Source organism: Mobula birostris, chromosome 9 (assembly GCF_030028105.1).
Source record: "Mobula birostris isolate sMobBir1 chromosome 9, sMobBir1.hap1, whole genome shotgun sequence".
NCBI classification, from domain to species: Eukaryota; Metazoa; Chordata; class Chondrichthyes; order Myliobatiformes; family Myliobatidae; genus Mobula; species Mobula birostris.
In genome coordinates, this window is record NC_092378.1 from 26,098,641 (window position 1) to 26,117,478 (window position 18,838).

The following is an 18,838-nucleotide window of genomic DNA, read 5'->3' on the forward strand; positions in this document are numbered from 1 at the left end:
CACGCTACAGAGAGGAGGTTGAAGAGCTCAAGGCCTTGGTGCCAGGCCAATCATCTCTTTGTCAATTGTCAACAAGCCAAAGGAGATGGTTATTGACTTCGGTCAGTACAAACTTCAGGAGAACTCACACTACTCACACCCCTCTTTACCCCTCTCAGTGGAAACTGTGAGCAGTTTCAAACTCCTGGGAGGGCACATCACACACAACCTCTCAAGGTCCCAGAACGCATCCTACACAGTCCAGAAAGCTCACCAATCTCTCTACTTTCTGAGAAGGCAGAAGAGAGCTGGACTATGCATATCAGTACTCATGACTTTTTACAGATGCACAGTAGAGAGCATTCTAACATGCCGCATCACAGCATGGTATGGAAATGGCACTGCAGCTGGCAGGAACGCTCCACAACAGGGTAATCAAAACTGCCAATGCTTCATTGGTACAGCCTATCCACCATCAAGGACATGCAGACAGAAAGGTGCCAGAAAAAAGCCAGCATTATTAGAAAGAAATCAACCCAAGTTCCTCATGGACTATTTGTCTCACTCCCATCAGGAAGGAGGCTAGGTAGCATCCACAGCAGGGACACTAAACTCAAAAACAGTTACTTTCCCCAAACAGAAAAGCTGATCAACTTTCACCCATTAACTCACCACTACATGCCCCCAACTTTATCATTTCCTTTCAGAGTCACCTTATGTACGGACACTCCTGTGTGTGGCGTCACTTTATATACACACGATCAATCGATGTATATATAAGCTATCTTATGTATTTATATTTATTGTGTTTTTTTTATTATTGTGTTCTTTAATCGTGTATTTTGGTGCTGCATCAGATCCTGAGTAACAATTATTTCATTCTCCTTTACACTGGCATATTGGAATTGACATTAAACAATCTTGAATCTCAGTCTATTATCCCTTTCTATATCTGGAGAAAATATCTTTGAGCAAAATTCAAAAGTATAGTTACAATAAGGACTGGAGGTCAACATCTAACAATTTAAGGCAATTTAAAAAAAAAAAGAAATCTAAGAATTCTTCCTTTTAAACTCAGAAAAATTACTTTCCTCCAGCCGTACCAGATTTACTGATAAAAAGTTGGAATATTAATAAGAATAACATTAGAATATAGAATGAGATTTCAGAGGGAGAATTTTAATTTTGTTTTTCTTAATACATTAAATTTTAATAAATACACAAAATGCTCAGCTGGTCAGGAGGCATCAGTGGAAAGGAATAAAGAGTCAACGTTTTGGGCTGAGACCCTTTATCGGGACTGGAAAGGAAGAGCTAAAATAAAAAGTTGAGGATGCAAAGGGAAGGAGTACAAGCTGGAAGGTGATAGGTGAGGCGGAAGATAGGTGGGTGGGGGAGGGGGGGATGAATTGAGAGGTTGGGAGGTGATAAGTGGACAAGGTAAAGGGCTGAAGAAGGAATTTGATAGGAGAGGAGAGCGGACAATGGGAGAAAGGGAAGAAGGAAGGATACCAGAGGAAGGTAACAGGCAGTTGAGGAAAAGAGAAGGGGTAAGAGGGCACTAGAATGGGGAATGAATAAAGAGAGGAGGGAGAAGTTATTCTCCCAGGATACCAGAAGTTATTCCTGCTCCACCACCCATTACCTTCCCCTTCACCTATCACCTAGTTTGTCCTCCTTTCCCTCCCCCTCCCCCCCACCACCTTATTTTGGGCTGCTCCTCCTCCCTTTCCGGTCTTGATATTGGGTCTTGGCCTGAAATGTCGATTCTGACTTCCTTTCTATAGATGCTGAGATCCTTCAGCATTTTGTGTGTGTTACTCATGATTCCCAGGATCTGCAGAATCTCTTGAGTTTAAAATTTTAATAGATGGTATTTTATCCAAATGAATATGACTTAGATGGTCAGATCATAAATTTGAAGTTGGATAAAAAGTTCTTGGTTGATTCAGTGTCTGTCAGAACTATAGCCTGGTTTATACTTCTGCATCAACGCGTCGCCATAAGGTCTGCGTCGCTGCAAAGCCTACGCAAAGCCGACACGGAACCCTACGCGAGAGCTTGCGTTGCTGCGACGCGCACCTGTCCCAAAATGTAACCGCGCATTGCGGCAACGCAGACCGTAACAACTGTGATTGGTCTGCTTGGCAGCATCGCATGTCATCCTACGCTGCAATAACTTCCCATTGGGTGACTGAAGGGCAAGGAAGGAACTCTGGCTGCAATGCTTTCCATAAAGCCTTACAGACCTCCGAAATTATGGAGGACACATTTTGCACGAAAAAAAAAACGCTTGCGTCTTGTTTACCTCGAGACTACCATGACCACGAAGCCTTCCGTGGGCAGGTGAGTGCGCATGCGTGATGTGCGCAAATTACCGAATGACGCAGACACACCAATGCACAAGTATAAATGCTGACAACGCACGTAGGCCACTTGTGTAGGTTTGGGCATCCAGTTAACGCAGAAGTATAAATCAGACTTATTGCTTTGGTGTTAAGAGGAAATAAATAAACTAGTAATTATAGCTATTGCAATGATACCTATCCTAATCATAACTATCCTGGTGATAGCCATGAATTGCAAAGATTTTATACTATTTGAGTGTGAGAGCTCTGATCTTCTTTAGAATTTGGTTTTAACTCTTGTCAAAATGCACCTGGATGTATTAAGGATAGGGAAAACAAGTGTAAAGATTAGGCAAGGATGGAATGGTGGTACAAATGAAGCAAAACTGTGACCAAAGCAGATAGTATGTTTTCTAAAGACAAATGCTCCATGTACATAAATGAAGTGTAAATCAAATGATCCTTCAAATGAAGGATGTAACTGAAAGTTCAATCATAAGAGAATTGTTAGTCACTAGGAAAAGTATTTTCAATTTTTTTTTTAGCTTTTCTCACATAGTCATTTCTGTTTTGTTTTTCTCAGGGGTATTCGTTTCCTTCAGATCTTAAGGATGCTGCATGTAGACCGGCAAGGTGGTACTTGGAGACTTTTGGGATCTGTTGTATTCATTCATCGTCAGGTACGCCACTATCTTCAGCAAGTAGCAGGAGGCAAGAGGGGAGGCCATCTTACTGTATTCAGCCCTGACTTTGAGTGACAAGATATATAGGTTGAATGTGGCCTGTAGTTCTAAAAGGAACTGCCAGCATTTAGCTGCTCCTTGATAAGTAAGACCTAGTCCCAAAGCTGATGGATAGATGCCAGTTGATCCACAAGTTTTCTCCCTTGCTCTCCTGCAGAAAAGAGCCCAAATGCGGGGCCCTGATTTGCTAGAATTTCCTGGCATTACTCAATTCAACTCAGGTTTAGTTGTCATTCAACTATACATGAATACCCATAAATACAGCCAAATGAGACAGCATTACTCTGGACCAAGGTGCAAAATACAGTGCCAACAGTTACGCACAGCATAATGCACACATAGCACATACAAGGTAGCAAGCACATGTAAGATCAGTAAAATACTGTCACGTACCCCGTGACAGGGGTTAAGAAACCAGCAGAGATGGAAAACACTTTGGAGTCTCATATTGCTAACAATTAATAATATTTATTAGTAACTACGCAATACAGTAATATAAAAGTAAATAAATCACACAGGTTAGCAATGATTATATATAAAAGTAAGTGTGGAATATATATGTATGAAAAAACCAAGTTCCTTTAAGTCTAGGGGTAAAAAGATACAGTCTTACGATGTTGAGTAAAGTTCAGTTCAGTTCATGGTATTTAGTTGAGTAGTGATGGAGAGAGAGAGAGAGTGAGGTGAATCCTCAGGTGAGCTGATGCCGTCGATCTTCTCATCGTCCTCCGAAACCCTTTACAAGTCACCGACTGTGACCTTAACCGGGGGACCGGTCTTCTGTGGTGGAGCTATCACCCAGGTGAGGATGGACACATAGACAACTCCCCACCAGTCAACCCCTTCTTCTACGTTGGAACAGCAATTTGGATCAATCCGCCTGATTGATCCTCCAAAGCCCACTTTCTCTGCGGGCACAACAATGTTCATTCAGTGTCCAGATCATGTGTCCGAGGTCTGTATCATCTGACCTCTCATTTATTTCACCAGGCTGAGCATCACCTGTCATTCAAAGAGTCCCTCCCTCCTTTGTCTGTAAAGGAGTGCAAACAGGCACCAAGTCCTTGAAGAAATATCAACAATCTGCCTTTGGTCACCATAGCAACCTTCGAGCTGCTCGGTGCTGTCTCCAACTCCAAACTCAGTAGAAATCCAAAGTTACTTCCAATGCCTTAAAGTGACAGTCCAACTGTCAACCTTCGTCTCTCTCTCTCTCCTTTCAAAAGCAACATATCAGTGGTAAATAACTCTGTCTCTCTCTCTCTCCTTTCCAAACAAACCATCAATGATGAATGTCTGTCTCTGTCTCTCTTCAAACAGTTAATAGGGTCACTCCAGGATTCCCTCACAAATACCGCCGCACAAAATAAAATAGTCTGGACCCTGAGTCCATGAATGCCATAGAAATCTATAGTTGGCCACAATACAGCTTGTCTTCTGCTGAGTGAACACAGGGGGTGGCACCTTTGACTGCAGCCTGGACGCCATGCCACACCACCCCCAGTGAATCAGCTCTGACACCTTTCTCTGGCAGCTGCAAACAGGTGACACCATGGCTTGAGGCTTAGTCCTTGCTATGGCCAAGGCCATGCAGCTCCCCCGCCACCCGCCAATAAATCAGTGAATCAGACTTGCAGCATTCCACATTAACAATGTCCAAAAGGTTCTTGCAATCACAAGAAAAGTGACTGAGATGATCACTCAGTGTTAGACCGCATGCCTCTTCCGTGCACTGACTACGCCGATGCCTCACTGGAATCGAGCAACAGCACGATCTGCACCAAGTCCAGCTCCTTCATTTTCTCCACCAACGAGCAACTCGCTGATGGGGTAGGCCTGCAGTACCTTGTTCTCAATATCTAGCAGGATCTTGAGATCATAAAAAATAAGTTTACAAAGAACACTAGCACCCTTTGTTGACCCCGTAGAAACTGCTGCAATCTTACTGGAATGCACCACCATCTTGCCAGAATTATGCTGAATAATTGTTCTCTGTGAAACTGTCAGTCAAGCCTGGTGAAGGGGCAGAATTCTAATTCATTGGAATGAAGTTTCCCAATATGGCAAGTAGAGAAAAAAGAATAATGAAGTTCATTTAAACTTTTTTTAATACTATCCGACAATTTTACTTCTAGCATATTAGTATTTCAATTATTTACAATAATCAGAATCAGACTCAGGTTTATTATGACCGGCATGTGACGTGAAATTTGTTAACTTAGCAGTAGCAGTTCAATGCAATACATAATCTAGCAGTGAAGAAAAAAAATAAAATATTAATAATAAATAAATAAATCAATTACAGTATACATGTATTGAATACATTAAAACCATGCAAAAATCAGAAATACTGAAACAAAAAGTGAAGTAGTGTCCAAGGGTTCAATGTCCATTTAGGAACTGGATGGCAGAGGGGAAGAAGCTGTTCCTGAATCGCTGAGTGTGTGCCTTCAGGCTTCTGTACCTCCTACCTGATGGCAACAGTGAGAAAAGGGCATGCCCTGGGTGCTGGAGGTCCTTAATAATGGACGCTGTTTTTCTGAGACACTGCTCCCTGAAGATATCCTGGGTACTTTGTAGGTTAGTACCCAAGATAGATCTGACTAGATTTACAATCCTCTGCAGCTTCTTTCTGTCCTGTGTAGTAGCCCCTCCATACCAGACAGTGATGCAGCCTGTCAGAATGCTCTCCATGGTACATCCATAGAAGTTTTTGAGTGTGTTTGTTGACATGCCAAATCTTTTCAAACTCCTGATGAAGTACAGCCGCTGTCTTGCTTTCTTTGTAACTACCTCGATATGTTGGGACCAGGTTAGATCCTCAGAGATCTTGACACCTGGGAACTTGAAACTGCTCACTCTCTCCACTTCTGATCCCTCTGAGGATTGGTATGTGTTCCTTTGTCATGCCCTTCCTGAAGTCCACAATCAGCTCTTTGGTCTTACTGACGTTGAGTTGCTGCGGCACCACTCCACTAGCTGGCATATCTCACTCCTGTACACCCTCTTGTCACCACTTGATATCCTACCAACAATGGTTGTATCATCAGCAAATTTATAGATGGTATTTGAGCTATGCCTAGCCACACAGTCATGTGTATATAGTCAGTAGAGCAGTGGGCTAAGCACATATCCCTGGGTGCGCCGGTGTTGATCGTCAGTGAGGAGGATATGTTATCACCAATCTGCATAGGTTGCGGTCTTCCGGTTAGGAAGTTGAGGATCCAAATGCAGAAGGAGGTACAGAGGCCCAGGTTCTGCAGCTTCTTAATCAGGATTGTGGGAATGATGGTATTAAATGCTGGGCGATAGTCAATGAAGTGATGTAGGTGTTGTCCAGGTGTTCTAAAACCGTGTGGAGAGCCATTGAGATTGCATCTGCCATTGACCTATTGTGGCAATAGGCAAATTGCAATGGGTCCAGGTCCTTGCTGAGGCAGGAGTTCAGTCTAGTCATGACCAACCTCTCAAAGCATTTCATCACTGTTGATGTGAGTGCTACCGGGTGATAGTCTTTTAGGCAGCTCACATTAATCTTCTTAGGCACTGGTATAATTGTTGCCTTTTTGAAGCAAGTGGGAACTTCTGCCCATAGCAGTGAGAGGTTGAAAATGTCCTTGAATACTCCTGCCAGTTGGTTGATACAGGTACTCCATCTGGATATTCTGCCTTGCAAGGGTTCACTCTCTTTAAAGGCAGCCCAATGTCGGCCTCTGAGACAGAGACCACAGGATCATCAGGTGCAGCAGGGATCTTCACAGCTGTAGTTGTGTTCTCCCTTTCAAAGCTGGCATAGAAGACGTTGAATTCATCTGGTAGTGAAGCATTGCTGCCATTTATGCTATTGGGTTTCGCTTTTTAGGAACTAATGTCCTGCAGACCCTGCCAGAGTTGCCGTGCATACGATGTCGCCTCCAACCTCATTCGAAATTGTCTTTTTGCCCTTGAAATAGCCCTCTGCAAATAATACCTGGTTTTCTGGTACAGGCCTAATCGCCAGACTTGAATGCCACAGATCTAGCCTTCAGCAGACAAACATACCTCCTAGTTCATCCACGGCTTTTGGTTTGGGAATGTACAGTAAGTTTTTGTAGGCACACACTCATCCACATAGGTTTTAGTGAAGTTGGTAACAACTGCAGCATATTCATCCAGGTTTGAAGATGAATTCCTGAATACAGTCCAGTCCACTGATTCAAAGCAGTCCTGTAAAAGCTCCTGTGCCTTCCTTGTCCATATCTTCTTGGTCCTCACTGCTGGTGCTGCAGTCTTCAGCCTTTGCCCATGATCAGACTTCCCCAAGTGAGGGCATGGAATAGCATGGTAGGTATTCTTTATGGTGGTTTAGCAACGGTCCAGTGTGTTGTTTCCTTTGGTATTGTAAGTGATCTGTTGATCGTAATTGAGAGATTTTTTTCAGACTGGCCTGGTTGAAATCTCCCAAAATGATGGTGAAGGCATTGGGGTGCGCTGTTTTGTGCATGTTGATCCCCTTGCTCAGATCATCTAAAGCCTGATTGACCTTGGCCTGAGGAGGAATGCATACTGTTACCAAAATGACCCCGGAGAATTCCCGTGTAGGCAAAAAGGACAGCACTTAACTGCTAGATATTCCAGGTCTGGTGAGCAGAATTGGGACAGCACTGATATATTTATGCACCAAGAAGAGTTGATCATGAGTCATACTCCTCCACCTCTGCTTTTGAGAAACACTCTAGATCTGTCCTGACAGTGTATAGTAAACCCATCGATCTGAATCAGTGCATCTGGTACGGAAGGGGTTGACCAGGATTCCATGAAACAAAGGACACACGCGGTCCTAATGTCCCTCTGATTCAGCACCCTAGCTCTGAGATCATTGATTTTATTCACCAGAGACTGCACGTTTGCCAGCAAGATAGTCTTTATTGTCTTTGATTATTTCTGAATATCTGAGATACTTAGAAGCTTTCAGCTCTAGCAGAAGACAAGCCCTTCTGTGTCAGGTTTGCCTACTACCAATGACTGCCAGGGCATCCAGAATGTGGCCTCTTCAGTACCACTTGACACCTTGTTATTGCCTCTCCAGGCATGTCCTGGGTTCAAAGAATAAACTCCATTGGTGTTCTGCATTGCCCATTAAGTGTGAGTAGGTAAGGAATAGGCTTTGGACAGCGAACTGAGAAGAGAATAGTTTTAAATAAAAGTAGAAGTCAGTTGGTCAGGCTCCTTTTGTGAATGGAGTTAGTATTTCAGGTCAATGACATTGTATCAGGACTGGAAAACTGAGAAAATAAGTGTGTTTTAAGTTGTTGGGATTGGTTTGGGAATGGGAGGTGGGGAAGGGTTCAATGCCAATGATAGTCAAGACTGTCTAGGTGGCATAAATGCTGATGTCGTCTGAAAGAGGGTGAAGAATGTTTGTTAGTAAGAACTGAAGGAGAAGCAAATAAAAACACCTTAGTAACTAGAGATCTGAAATGGTGGAAAATACTGGGAATAATAATTAGAGCATGTGGCATTTGAAAAACTGAGCTGATGTTGATAGCCACTACTTCAGCTGCCACGTAGTTCTAGCAGTTCACTTGGACCTCCAGTTTAACGTATTGCATTTGCTGCTCATATTGTGGTCTTTATACCTCCATTAATCCACAAGGACTCTCTATCCATCAACTGCAGCTGGTGTGCAAGCACAAAAAGATTAGCATGTAGGCCATGCAAGATTCCTGGCAATTGCCATAATATCTTTATCCTGTGTCAGTCCATTTTCCTGTTTTTTTTAAAGTGCTTCTTGCATAGAATTCAAGGATAACCCTTTGTAATGTCGTCAGTATTACCCAGGAGATACACGCCTAATGAGGCTAAGGAATGGTACAACTAAACCCATCTTGCAACCAGATATGTTATGTGAAGAATATAACCAGATTAGAAATGCGACCACAATTCTGGAGACCACGCATAAACTTGAATTTAAGCGATGGGAGGCACAAACAAGGGAATTAAGAAACTTTTTGGATGATAAGAGGAAGAAGAAGGTTTATTGGTACTTATTAATAAGCTGGATTATCTAGAGACCCCTTAAGCCATGAAGATCCGTTAGGTAATTGGATCTCCCTTCTGAAATCTAGTAGGTAAACTCATTCCCTCCCTCACTGAGAATGTAGATATTATTGCTTTGCCCAGCATAGCTATCTGGTAGTTTGCATTTTTGTCTTGCAGGTGAAGATTGCAAGAAATAGGTGCCTGCTCTTCGGGCAGAAAGGTGCTCTCTCAGGTTTGGGGTCTAATTGATTTGGTCTGCAAGAGAACAGCCTACCCTCTATGGACGTTAGGGTGATTGAGCCCTAAGCTCCAGGATCTGCTCTGGAGTCACATATTTTCCTTGGTATGCAAATATTTGAAGCACCTTCCACATCACACCGTCCCTTACTGAAATTACTTCTCTGTTTAAAAGATTCCACTTTTCACAAGAGATTATGTTCATGGACTGCCATTATTTATGACCTTGTCACTGAAGAATCGTTAGGAAGAAGACCACCAGCATTTCCAGTAGTGCAAGCCTTTGAGGATGATGCTGTTGAGATTTTGGTTAATTTGGTAGCAGAAGGCACACAACATCATTCCCTTTGTCCCTGCAAAGCACCAGTTCAGATACTGGCATCAAGACTAGAATATGACTTAGAGAACATTTTGAAAGCATGAGTTGGGATGCAGTTGGGCAAGAGGCTAAAACTAGTACGCCTACATGCTGGAGGGTGACTTCACACAATAGCACTGGTCAGGTTTTAAATGAGGGATGTATTCAGAACGTTGTGCAGAATGAGGGAAGCACCACTTCAACTCTGACAATGATATGTAATCTGTGTCATCTGGTGTTGACGCTGAGGCACATGAGAGCAGATGAATTGGCGTTTTGTTTCCCTGAAGATGCAAGGTAAAGGCCAACAGAGCTCTGCTAACTTTAAGGTAATGAAAAGATTGATCTGCAGTGCAACAAGATTGCACTTCAATAGGTGCAGACTGATACTCCAATGGAGTACAGTCTTGCATCACAGAATGGGCAACTGTTTTCATGTTCATTTACACTTAGTTGCCACTTAATTAGGTACACTTGTACTTCTGCAAATATCTAATCAGCCAATTATATGGCAACAGCTCATTGCATAATGGCATGCAGACATGGCCAAGAGGTTCAGTTATAGTTCAGACTGAACATCACAGGGAAGAACTGAAATCAAATTGACTGACTGATGAATGTTTGCTGGTGCCAGACAGGGTGGTTTGATTATCTCAGGAACTACTGATCCCCTAGGATTTTCACACACTACAGTCTCTAGATTTTGCAGAGAATGGTGCAAAAATGAAAAACATCCAGTGAGCAGCAGTTATGTGGGTAAAAATGCCTCGTTAATGAGAGAGGTAAGAGGAGAATAGCCATACTGGTTCAAGCTGACAGGAAGGAGACAGTAACTCAAGTAACTATGCACAACAGTGGTGTGTAGAAGAGCATCTCTGAATGCACAACACTTCAAAACTTGAAGTAGATGGGCTACAGCAGCAGAAGACCATGAGCATACACTCAGTGGGTACTTTATTAGCTGCAGGAGGTACCTAATAAAATGGTCACTGAGTGTAAATGCATTATCTGATATGTCAATGACTATTATGTACCAGAGTCAGTTGTTCGCCAGCTGCCACATGTGCATCAAGCTAGTTTTCCATCTTCTATTGAACTATTTAAATCTTGTGTATCTGCCACTATTAGCCCTGCCAAAATAAATTGGGATAAAACTAAGCAACAAAGCTATTGAATGAACTGCCAGCAAAGAATTAAGCCCCATGTACCTCACACACTTGTAAGCATCTGTTTCCAAGTACAAACGGCATACACCCACAGGTTGGGAGGGCTGTACAATAGATTTTATATTTTCATGGAAATGATGAGAATTCTACCCAACTGACTATCTGTCAAGACCAAGATCCAGAAGATTTGACCACAGCAGAGGTCATGACTTGAGCAGAATATTGGGAGCAAGTCTTCCATTTAGTGACTCTGACTTTCTTCATAACTCCTAACATTCAGGATCAGAATCTGGTTTAATTATCACCGGCAGATGTCTTGAAATTTGTTAACTTTACGGCAGCAGTACAATGAAACCCATTATAAATAAATATCGAGGAAAAAAAACACTGAATTACGGTAAGTTTATATCTGTCTGTTAAATAGTTAAGTTAAAATAAGTAATGGAAAAAAACCCAGAAATAACAAGTAGCAAGGTAGTGTTCATGGGAATCGGATGGCAGAGGAGAAGCTTTTCCTGAATCACTGAGTGTGTGTCTTCAGACTTCTGTACCTCCTTCCCGATGGTAACATTCTTAGCGAATTCCCTGGAAGTGAATAACCTCTTACCATGAAACAAGAAACCAACTGTTAAATCAAACAAGTCATCCCAATTTCTGTTAATCAGCTTGCCTTACAAAGTTGATGTCAGAATTAATACTTTACCCACACGTTCTAAGTTGGTCACAGTATCTGCTTGGGCACATTTTTTGATGTTGTAGCATTCATTCCATTGTGGGCAATTCTTGGACAGAGAGACCTGGCAGCATCCATCACTTTGCCAGCTGAAGTCTATAATATGTGATAATTCTAGACATTAGGTATTAAGCAAGCATGAATTTCATTAACTTCTAGTTGGATCAGCCCTTTCCAAGCTGCCATCTACAGGCTTTAGCAATGGAGAAACTAGTGTAGGGAAATGTAATGGGTGGAAACGTGCGTAATTCACAACCACCAACACTGAGTTGGGGTTCGCTTTAAGAGGCTGGTCTAACACGATGACATAATGACGTAGCTTTTACAGCACGTTATGTTCTGCGTTTGGTTGACAATAAAGTGAGTTGCTACAATTTCCCTTAAACTTAAAACAAGTCTGCCATTTTATTTTTGAAAACCTACTCTAGTATACTCTAGTATATGTGTTATTAAAAGTAAACGGGAATTATATTTGTGCATAATTTGTAAGCTGGTACAAGTGATTCATTTGAAATATTTTCTCATCTGTCTTCAGTTATAATATTCTCTTCATGAAATATGAAGGATATTTCATAGTCTTATTGTTGCAAATAGCTGCAAGAGACTAATGACCTGCTATCTTGGCATTTGATGATTGGGTAAATATGTAAAAAGTACTATATGATTGTGCCAGGGTTTTAAGTGACAAGATTGATTATTTCTATTTGTTTAACCTTAAAAACTTATAAGACAAAATTGCTGGTGTGTTTGAACTTGGAAAATGTTGATTGCTCACAGCTGTTATTTCAGAAACAGTAACACTGGATTTAAAGTTTAGTTGATTTTAAATGAAGAATGTAAGGATCACGTTATTCTAACAATAACTGGAAATCCTTTCGAAGCACAAGAGTGTATGGATTAACTCTTATGCATTAGAAATTAAGTTTTTATATTTTAAAGTAAAAAATCTGCAATGCATTGGTATCCTGGAAATGGGACTAATTTTAATTATGTGAACATTAGGAGTTTGTGTAAAGTATACAACTTAAATGCGTAGAGTAAAACCTTCATTTTTAAGAGTATAAAGGGGATGAAATTAATGAAACACAGATCCCTTATTATGTCACATGTTGTACTGTGGATAGTTTCTGGGCAACATAGCTACATTGTGCATGGAGAGAGTGTGGCTTAACCTCTCGTATCCCCTTTTGCCTATCACCTGTCCAGCACTTGGCTCTATCCCTCCCCCTCCTGTCTTCTCCTATCATTTTGGATCTCCCCCTCCCCCTCCAACTTTCAAATCCCTTACTCACTCTTCCTTCAGTTAGTCCTGACGAAGGGTCTCGGCCTGAAACGTCGACTATACCTCTTCCTAGAGATGCTGCCTGGCCTGCTGCGTTCACCAGCAACTTTGATGTGTGTTGCTGTGGTTTACCCTGCATCACATTGTTGAAAGTGTGCAAAGGAGCAAACCATTGTCTGTACCACTGAATACTATGTAAAAGGACAAATGCATCAACTCAGTGGTCTGCAGAAACCCACCTTTGTTGTGGTGGACGCTTTTAGTGTCTTCCCAGTTTAAAAGATTCTGCTTCTAAAATCTGCCATTGCTCTGCACATAGTCTTCCAATCTCTAGTGCAAACTCTTTAGTGTGTCCTTTAATCCTCCTTGCTCCACCAATTCCACCAAAGGAATTCCACAGCAGTGTGTGTGTCTGAGTTGATAACTGATTATGTTGTTTCCTCTGATGCACGCTCAAAGATTCAACAGAAATTTTATCATTTGAAACCACGGTAGTGTAGCAGCTGGTGCAAAACTATTGCAGCTCAGGGTATCGGACTTTGGAGTTCAGTTCCAACACGGCCTGTAAGTAGTTTGTATGGCCTCCCATGACTGTGTAGGATTCATCTGAGTCTCCACTCCAGTTTTCTCCCATGGTCCCATGGTCCAAAGATGTGGTTAGTAGGCTAATCGGTTATTGTAAATTGTCTTGAGATTAAGCCTGGGTTAAACGGGTGGGTTGCTGGGCCAGTAGGGCCTGTTTTGTTCTGTCTCTCTAAATATTTTTTTTTTAAATCTGCTAATCACTACTCCACATGTGAAAGCCCTGTTGGAAATAGTAGATGTGAATTAATCTGCAAAATACATATATCTATATTATCATATTGACAATTTTATGTCTTTTATTGCTGAAGTCAAATAAACTTAATTGCATTCTCTATGGTTTGCAGTTGACTTGTATTTCAATGGCCTCCTTTGTTTTCATTTGCAGACATTAGTCTTACTAAAACTATCAATCCTTGGCACTTGTCATGTGTGAGCTTTTATTTGGCAGATGCTCTCTCACTTTCTCCCTCTCACTCGTATTTCACCATTTCTTATCTTGCAAGTATGAATGGAACATGTAAGAATAACAATGCACACAAAATTCTGGAGGAATTCAGCACGTCAGTCAGCTCCTCTGGAAGGGAATAAACAGTCAACGTTTCAGACTGAGACCCATCAGGGCTACTAGAGAGGGGAGCAGAAGCCAGAATTAGTTGGTGGGGGGAGAGGGAGGAATACAGGCTGGCCATTTATGTTGAAGACCAGGTGAGGGGGAAGATCAGTGTTTAGGGGAGTAAGAAGGTAGGTGGTGATAAGTGGAAGAAAGAGGTAAAGGTCTGAAGAAGAAGGAATCCAGTAGGACAAGACAGTGATCATGGAAGAAAGGGAAGGAGGAAAGGAGGAGGGGAACCAGATGGGCTGGTGAGAGGGTAACCAGAATGGAAATGGAAAAAGGAAGAAGCGGAAGTAAGGAGTAACTACTGGCAGTTAGAGGAATTGATGTTCTAGTCATCAGGATGGATCCACTTAAATGGAATATGAGGTGTTGCTTCTCCAACCCGAGGTGGTCCTCCATTGCCCATCATCTCCCTCGGGTTCCCCTCCTCCTTCCCTTTCTTCCATGGTCCACTTCTCTTTCTTCCATACTTCACTGTCCTCTCCAATAAGATTCCACCTTTCACTGCCTTTACCTCTTCCACCTTTCACCTCCTATTTTCTTACTTCACATGCTTCCCCCACTGACAAACCTTTCCCCTCACCTGGTCTTGCATATTGTCTGCAAGCCTGTACACCCTCCTCCTCTACCTTATTATTCTGGCTTCTTTTCTTGTTCTTTCCAGTCCCAATGAAGGAGCTCGGCCCAAATCGTTAACTGATAATTCCCCAGATGGAAGGGATTAGTTCATTAGCTTAAATAGTTCAGCAAAGCATCCTATGCTGTACTGTTTTGTGTTCTTTGTTCTATTACAAGGCCTGGTTCAGTCAGCAGTTACAGGTATCTGCCCTTGGAATCAAATGCAAGGAACTACCTTCAGGTAGAGCCTTTTACGTTCAAAGCTTAGGTGTCCCCTTGGCCTCTTAGCTCTATCTTCTCTGTAGCCATCACAACTGAGCCATGAAACATTCTCTTCCTTTTGAGAACCCTGAACTCCCCCTTTTGCAACCCTTCCATTTCCTCTTGTTCGACGAGGATTCCCTGTGCTTGATGCCCTGACTCTTGACTCACTATTTTTCTGGACTACCCTCCACTGTGGCCATCCTTCTTCCCCAAGTGCCTGATCTATTGTTTCCTTCTGTTAGCTATGAGCACAAGCTAGACCACTGCCCGTCTAATGGCTTTCTACCACTGGTTTTCATGGTAATGAAAGATTTTCAGACCCTTGTTCATGTGACCTGATTTTAATATCAGAATAAGAATAAGGTTTAATATCACTGTTACATGTTGTGAATTTATTTTTTGTGACAAAAGTAAATAAATATATATAATAAACACACACACACACACACACACACACACATATATATATATATATATATATACATATATATATATATATATGTGTGTGTGTATGTAATATATATATATATGTGTGTGTGTGTGTGTGTGTGTATATATATATATACTACAATTAAATAAGTAGTGCAAGAGCAAAAATAGTGAGATACAGTACATGGATTCATAGTCCATTCAGAAATCTGATTGTGGAGGGGAAGAAATGGTTCCTAAAACGTTGAGTGTGTGTCTTCAGGCTCCTGTACCTACTCTCCGATGGTAGTACTAAGAAGAGAACATGTCGTGGGTGATGGAGATCATTAATAGTGGATGCTGCTTTTTTGAGTGATTGTCTTTTGAAGATGTCCTTGATGCTGGGGAGGCTATTGCCTATGATGGAGATGGCTGAGTCTGAACCATCTGCAGCTTTTTTCCTGATCCTGAGCAGTGTCCTCGCCATACCAAACAGAATTAGTAACAGTTTCCCCAAAATTTTTGCCTGGCATGCAGATTCTGAGTAATTGAAATCATAATCATAAAGTTCTTTGCAAACTGATGTCCACAGTGAAAGAAACAACATACCGAACACAGTACTATTTTACTGCACAGCTCTTGCTATCATGTGGGAAATGATTTAAAATGAGAGATGGTTAACAAAAAAATTCGACAGTAACCTATTGTCTAAGATCAGCTGTTTCATATATAATTAATGTTATGTTTTTCAGGAGCTCATAACAACACTATACATAGGCTTTTTGGGTCTGATTTTTTCTTCCTATTTCGTGTATCTGGCTGAAAAAGATGCGGTTGATGAGAAAGGGATGACTGGATTTGGAAGTTATGCTGATGCTTTATGGTGGGGTGTGGTAAGTTTCTTTCAATTTGATAATATGTCAATGATATTTTCACTTAAAAGAGTAAAATTAATGTAAAATTGAAAAGGCACATAATTAAATATTAAGAGTTAACACGTCCAAAATGCTGGAGGAATGATGTGGGCGATACTTGACCCAAAAGGTCAACTGTTTATTCCTTTCCATTGATGCTGCCTGACCTACTGATTTCCTGCAGCACTTTGTACGTGTTACGCTGGATTTGCAGCATCTGCAGAATCTGTAGTGTTTTTTAAATGCACTGGATTTCAGTTAATTGGGCCATCAGTTAACTGGGGCAGCTGCTCATTTGGGACAAATCTTAAAGAATAAAAACTAATCAAAAAAGTAGTGGGGATTCCCTTTGCTTATTTGGGACACTATGCCACTTTAAAGGGACAGAACACTGTTACCAAACAGTTTCAAACTACGGTCAGTCCCCTACACTTGTAGGGCCATTAGACACTACACCGTGCTTAGAACAAACAGTTTTTAAATAGCGTCTGAGCAATGGGATCAATATGCATGAAACAGAATACCCTGAGTTTCACAATCACTTTGGGGAACTTTAACCAGGCCAACTTGAAAAAAAAATCACTAAACCATCAACAAATCACTTGTAATACCCGAGGAAACAACATACTGGACCACTGTTACACTACCAGCAAGAATACCTACCGTGCTGTTCCACTCCCGCACTTCAGAAAGTTTGGTCGTCTGGCTGTAGTTCTACTCCCTGAGTATTGGCAGAGACTGAAGACTGCAGCACCAGTCGTGTGGACCAACAAGGTATGGACAAGGGAAGCACTGGGGCACCTACAGGGCTGCTTTGATTCAGTGGATACTGTGGCATACTGTATTCAGTATGCCACTGTTGTTACTGACTTCATTAAAACCTGTGTGGATGAGTGTGTGCCTACGAAAACTTGCTGTACATTCCCAAAACAAAAGCTGTGGATGAACCAGGAGGTACATCATCTGCTTAGGTCTAGATATGTGGCATTTAAGTCTAGTGACCAAGGTCTGTACAAGATATGGCTGGCAGAAGGCTATTTCAAGAGCTAAGAAATAATTCCAAGCGAGGTTGGAGGTGACATCAGATGCACGACGACCCTGGGAGGGTTAGCAAGACATTACTTCCTACAAAGCAAAATCCAGTAACTTGAATGGCAGCGATGCTTTACTACCAGATGAGTTCAGTGCCTTCTATGCCGTTTTGAAAGGGAGAATATAATTACAGCTGTGAAGATCCCTATTGCACCTGGTTACCCTGTGATCTCTGTCTTGGAGGCCGATGTTAGGCTGTCTATAAAGAGGGTGAACCCCCGCAAGGTGTAAGGCCCCAACGGAGTAGCTGGTAAGGCTCTGATAATGCGTGCCAACCAACTGGTGGGAGTATTCAAGGTCATTTTCAACCTCTCACTGCTACGGGCAGAAGTTCCCACTTGCTTCAAAAAGGCAACAATTAAACCAGTCCCTAAGAAGAGTATTGTGATCTGCCTTAATGGCTATCACCCAGTAGCACTCACATCTATGGTGATGAAATGCTTTGAGAGGTTGGTCATGGCTAGAATTAACTCCTGCCTCAGCTAGGACCTGGACACACTGCAATTTACCTATCACCACAATAGGTCTACGGCAGATGCAATCTCAATGGCCCTACACACGGCCTTGGATCACCTGGAAAATGCAAACACCTATGTCAGGATGCTGTTCATTGACTATAATTAACACCATCATTCCCACAATCCTGATCGATAAGTTACAGAACTTGAACCTCTGTACCTCTCTCTTCAGTTGTTTCTTCGACATCCTAACTGTAAGCCACAATCTATGCAGATTGGTGATAATATCTCCTCCTCGCCAACAATCAACACTAGGTGTGTGCCTAGCCCACTGCTCCACTCTCTCTATACCCATGACTGTGTGGCTAAGCGCAGCTCAAATACCATCTATATATTTTCTGATGACACAACCATTATTGATAGAATATCAGATAGAAATGAGAGGGTAAACAGGAGCAAGATAACCAGCTAGTTGAATTGTGTCACAGCAACAACCTTGCACTCAATGTCAGTAAGACATAAGAGCTGATTGTGGACTTCAGGAAGAGTAAGACGATGGAACATGAACCAATCCTCACAGAGGGATCAGAAGTAGAGAGAGTGGCAACTTCAAGTTCCTGGGTGTCAAGATCTTTCAGGATCTAACCTGGTCCCGATGTACTGATGCAGCTATAAAGAAGGCAAGCCAGCGGTTATATTTTATTAGCAGTTTGAACAGATTTGGTTTATCAATTAAAATTCTTGAAAACCGATAGATGTACTGTGGAGAGCACTCTGACAGGCTGCATCATTGTCTGGTACGGGGTAGCTACTGCATAGGACCGAAAGAAGCTACAGAAAGTTGTAAAATTAGTCAGCTCCATCTTGGATACCAGCCTTCGTAATACCCAAGACATCTTAAAGGAGTGGTGCATCGGAAAGGTGACGTCCATTATTCAGGACCCCCATCACCCAGCACATGCCCTCTTCTCATTTTTACCATTAGGAAGGAGATACAGAAGCCTGAAGACACACAC

At 42.0% G+C, this 18,838-nt stretch overlaps 1 protein-coding gene across 1 annotated transcript in view; it reads left to right on the forward strand.

The window, feature by feature from the left end:
- Positions 1-18,838, forward strand: part of kcnq1.2 (potassium voltage-gated channel, KQT-like subfamily, member 1.2) — a 379,236-nt gene that overhangs the window by 68,050 nt on the left and 292,348 nt on the right. Inside the window, 2 exon segments of the mRNA XM_072269294.1 lie at positions 2,911-3,007; positions 16,111-16,251. Of these exon segments, the coding sequence (XP_072125395.1) occupies positions 2,911-3,007; positions 16,111-16,251 (238 nt within the window).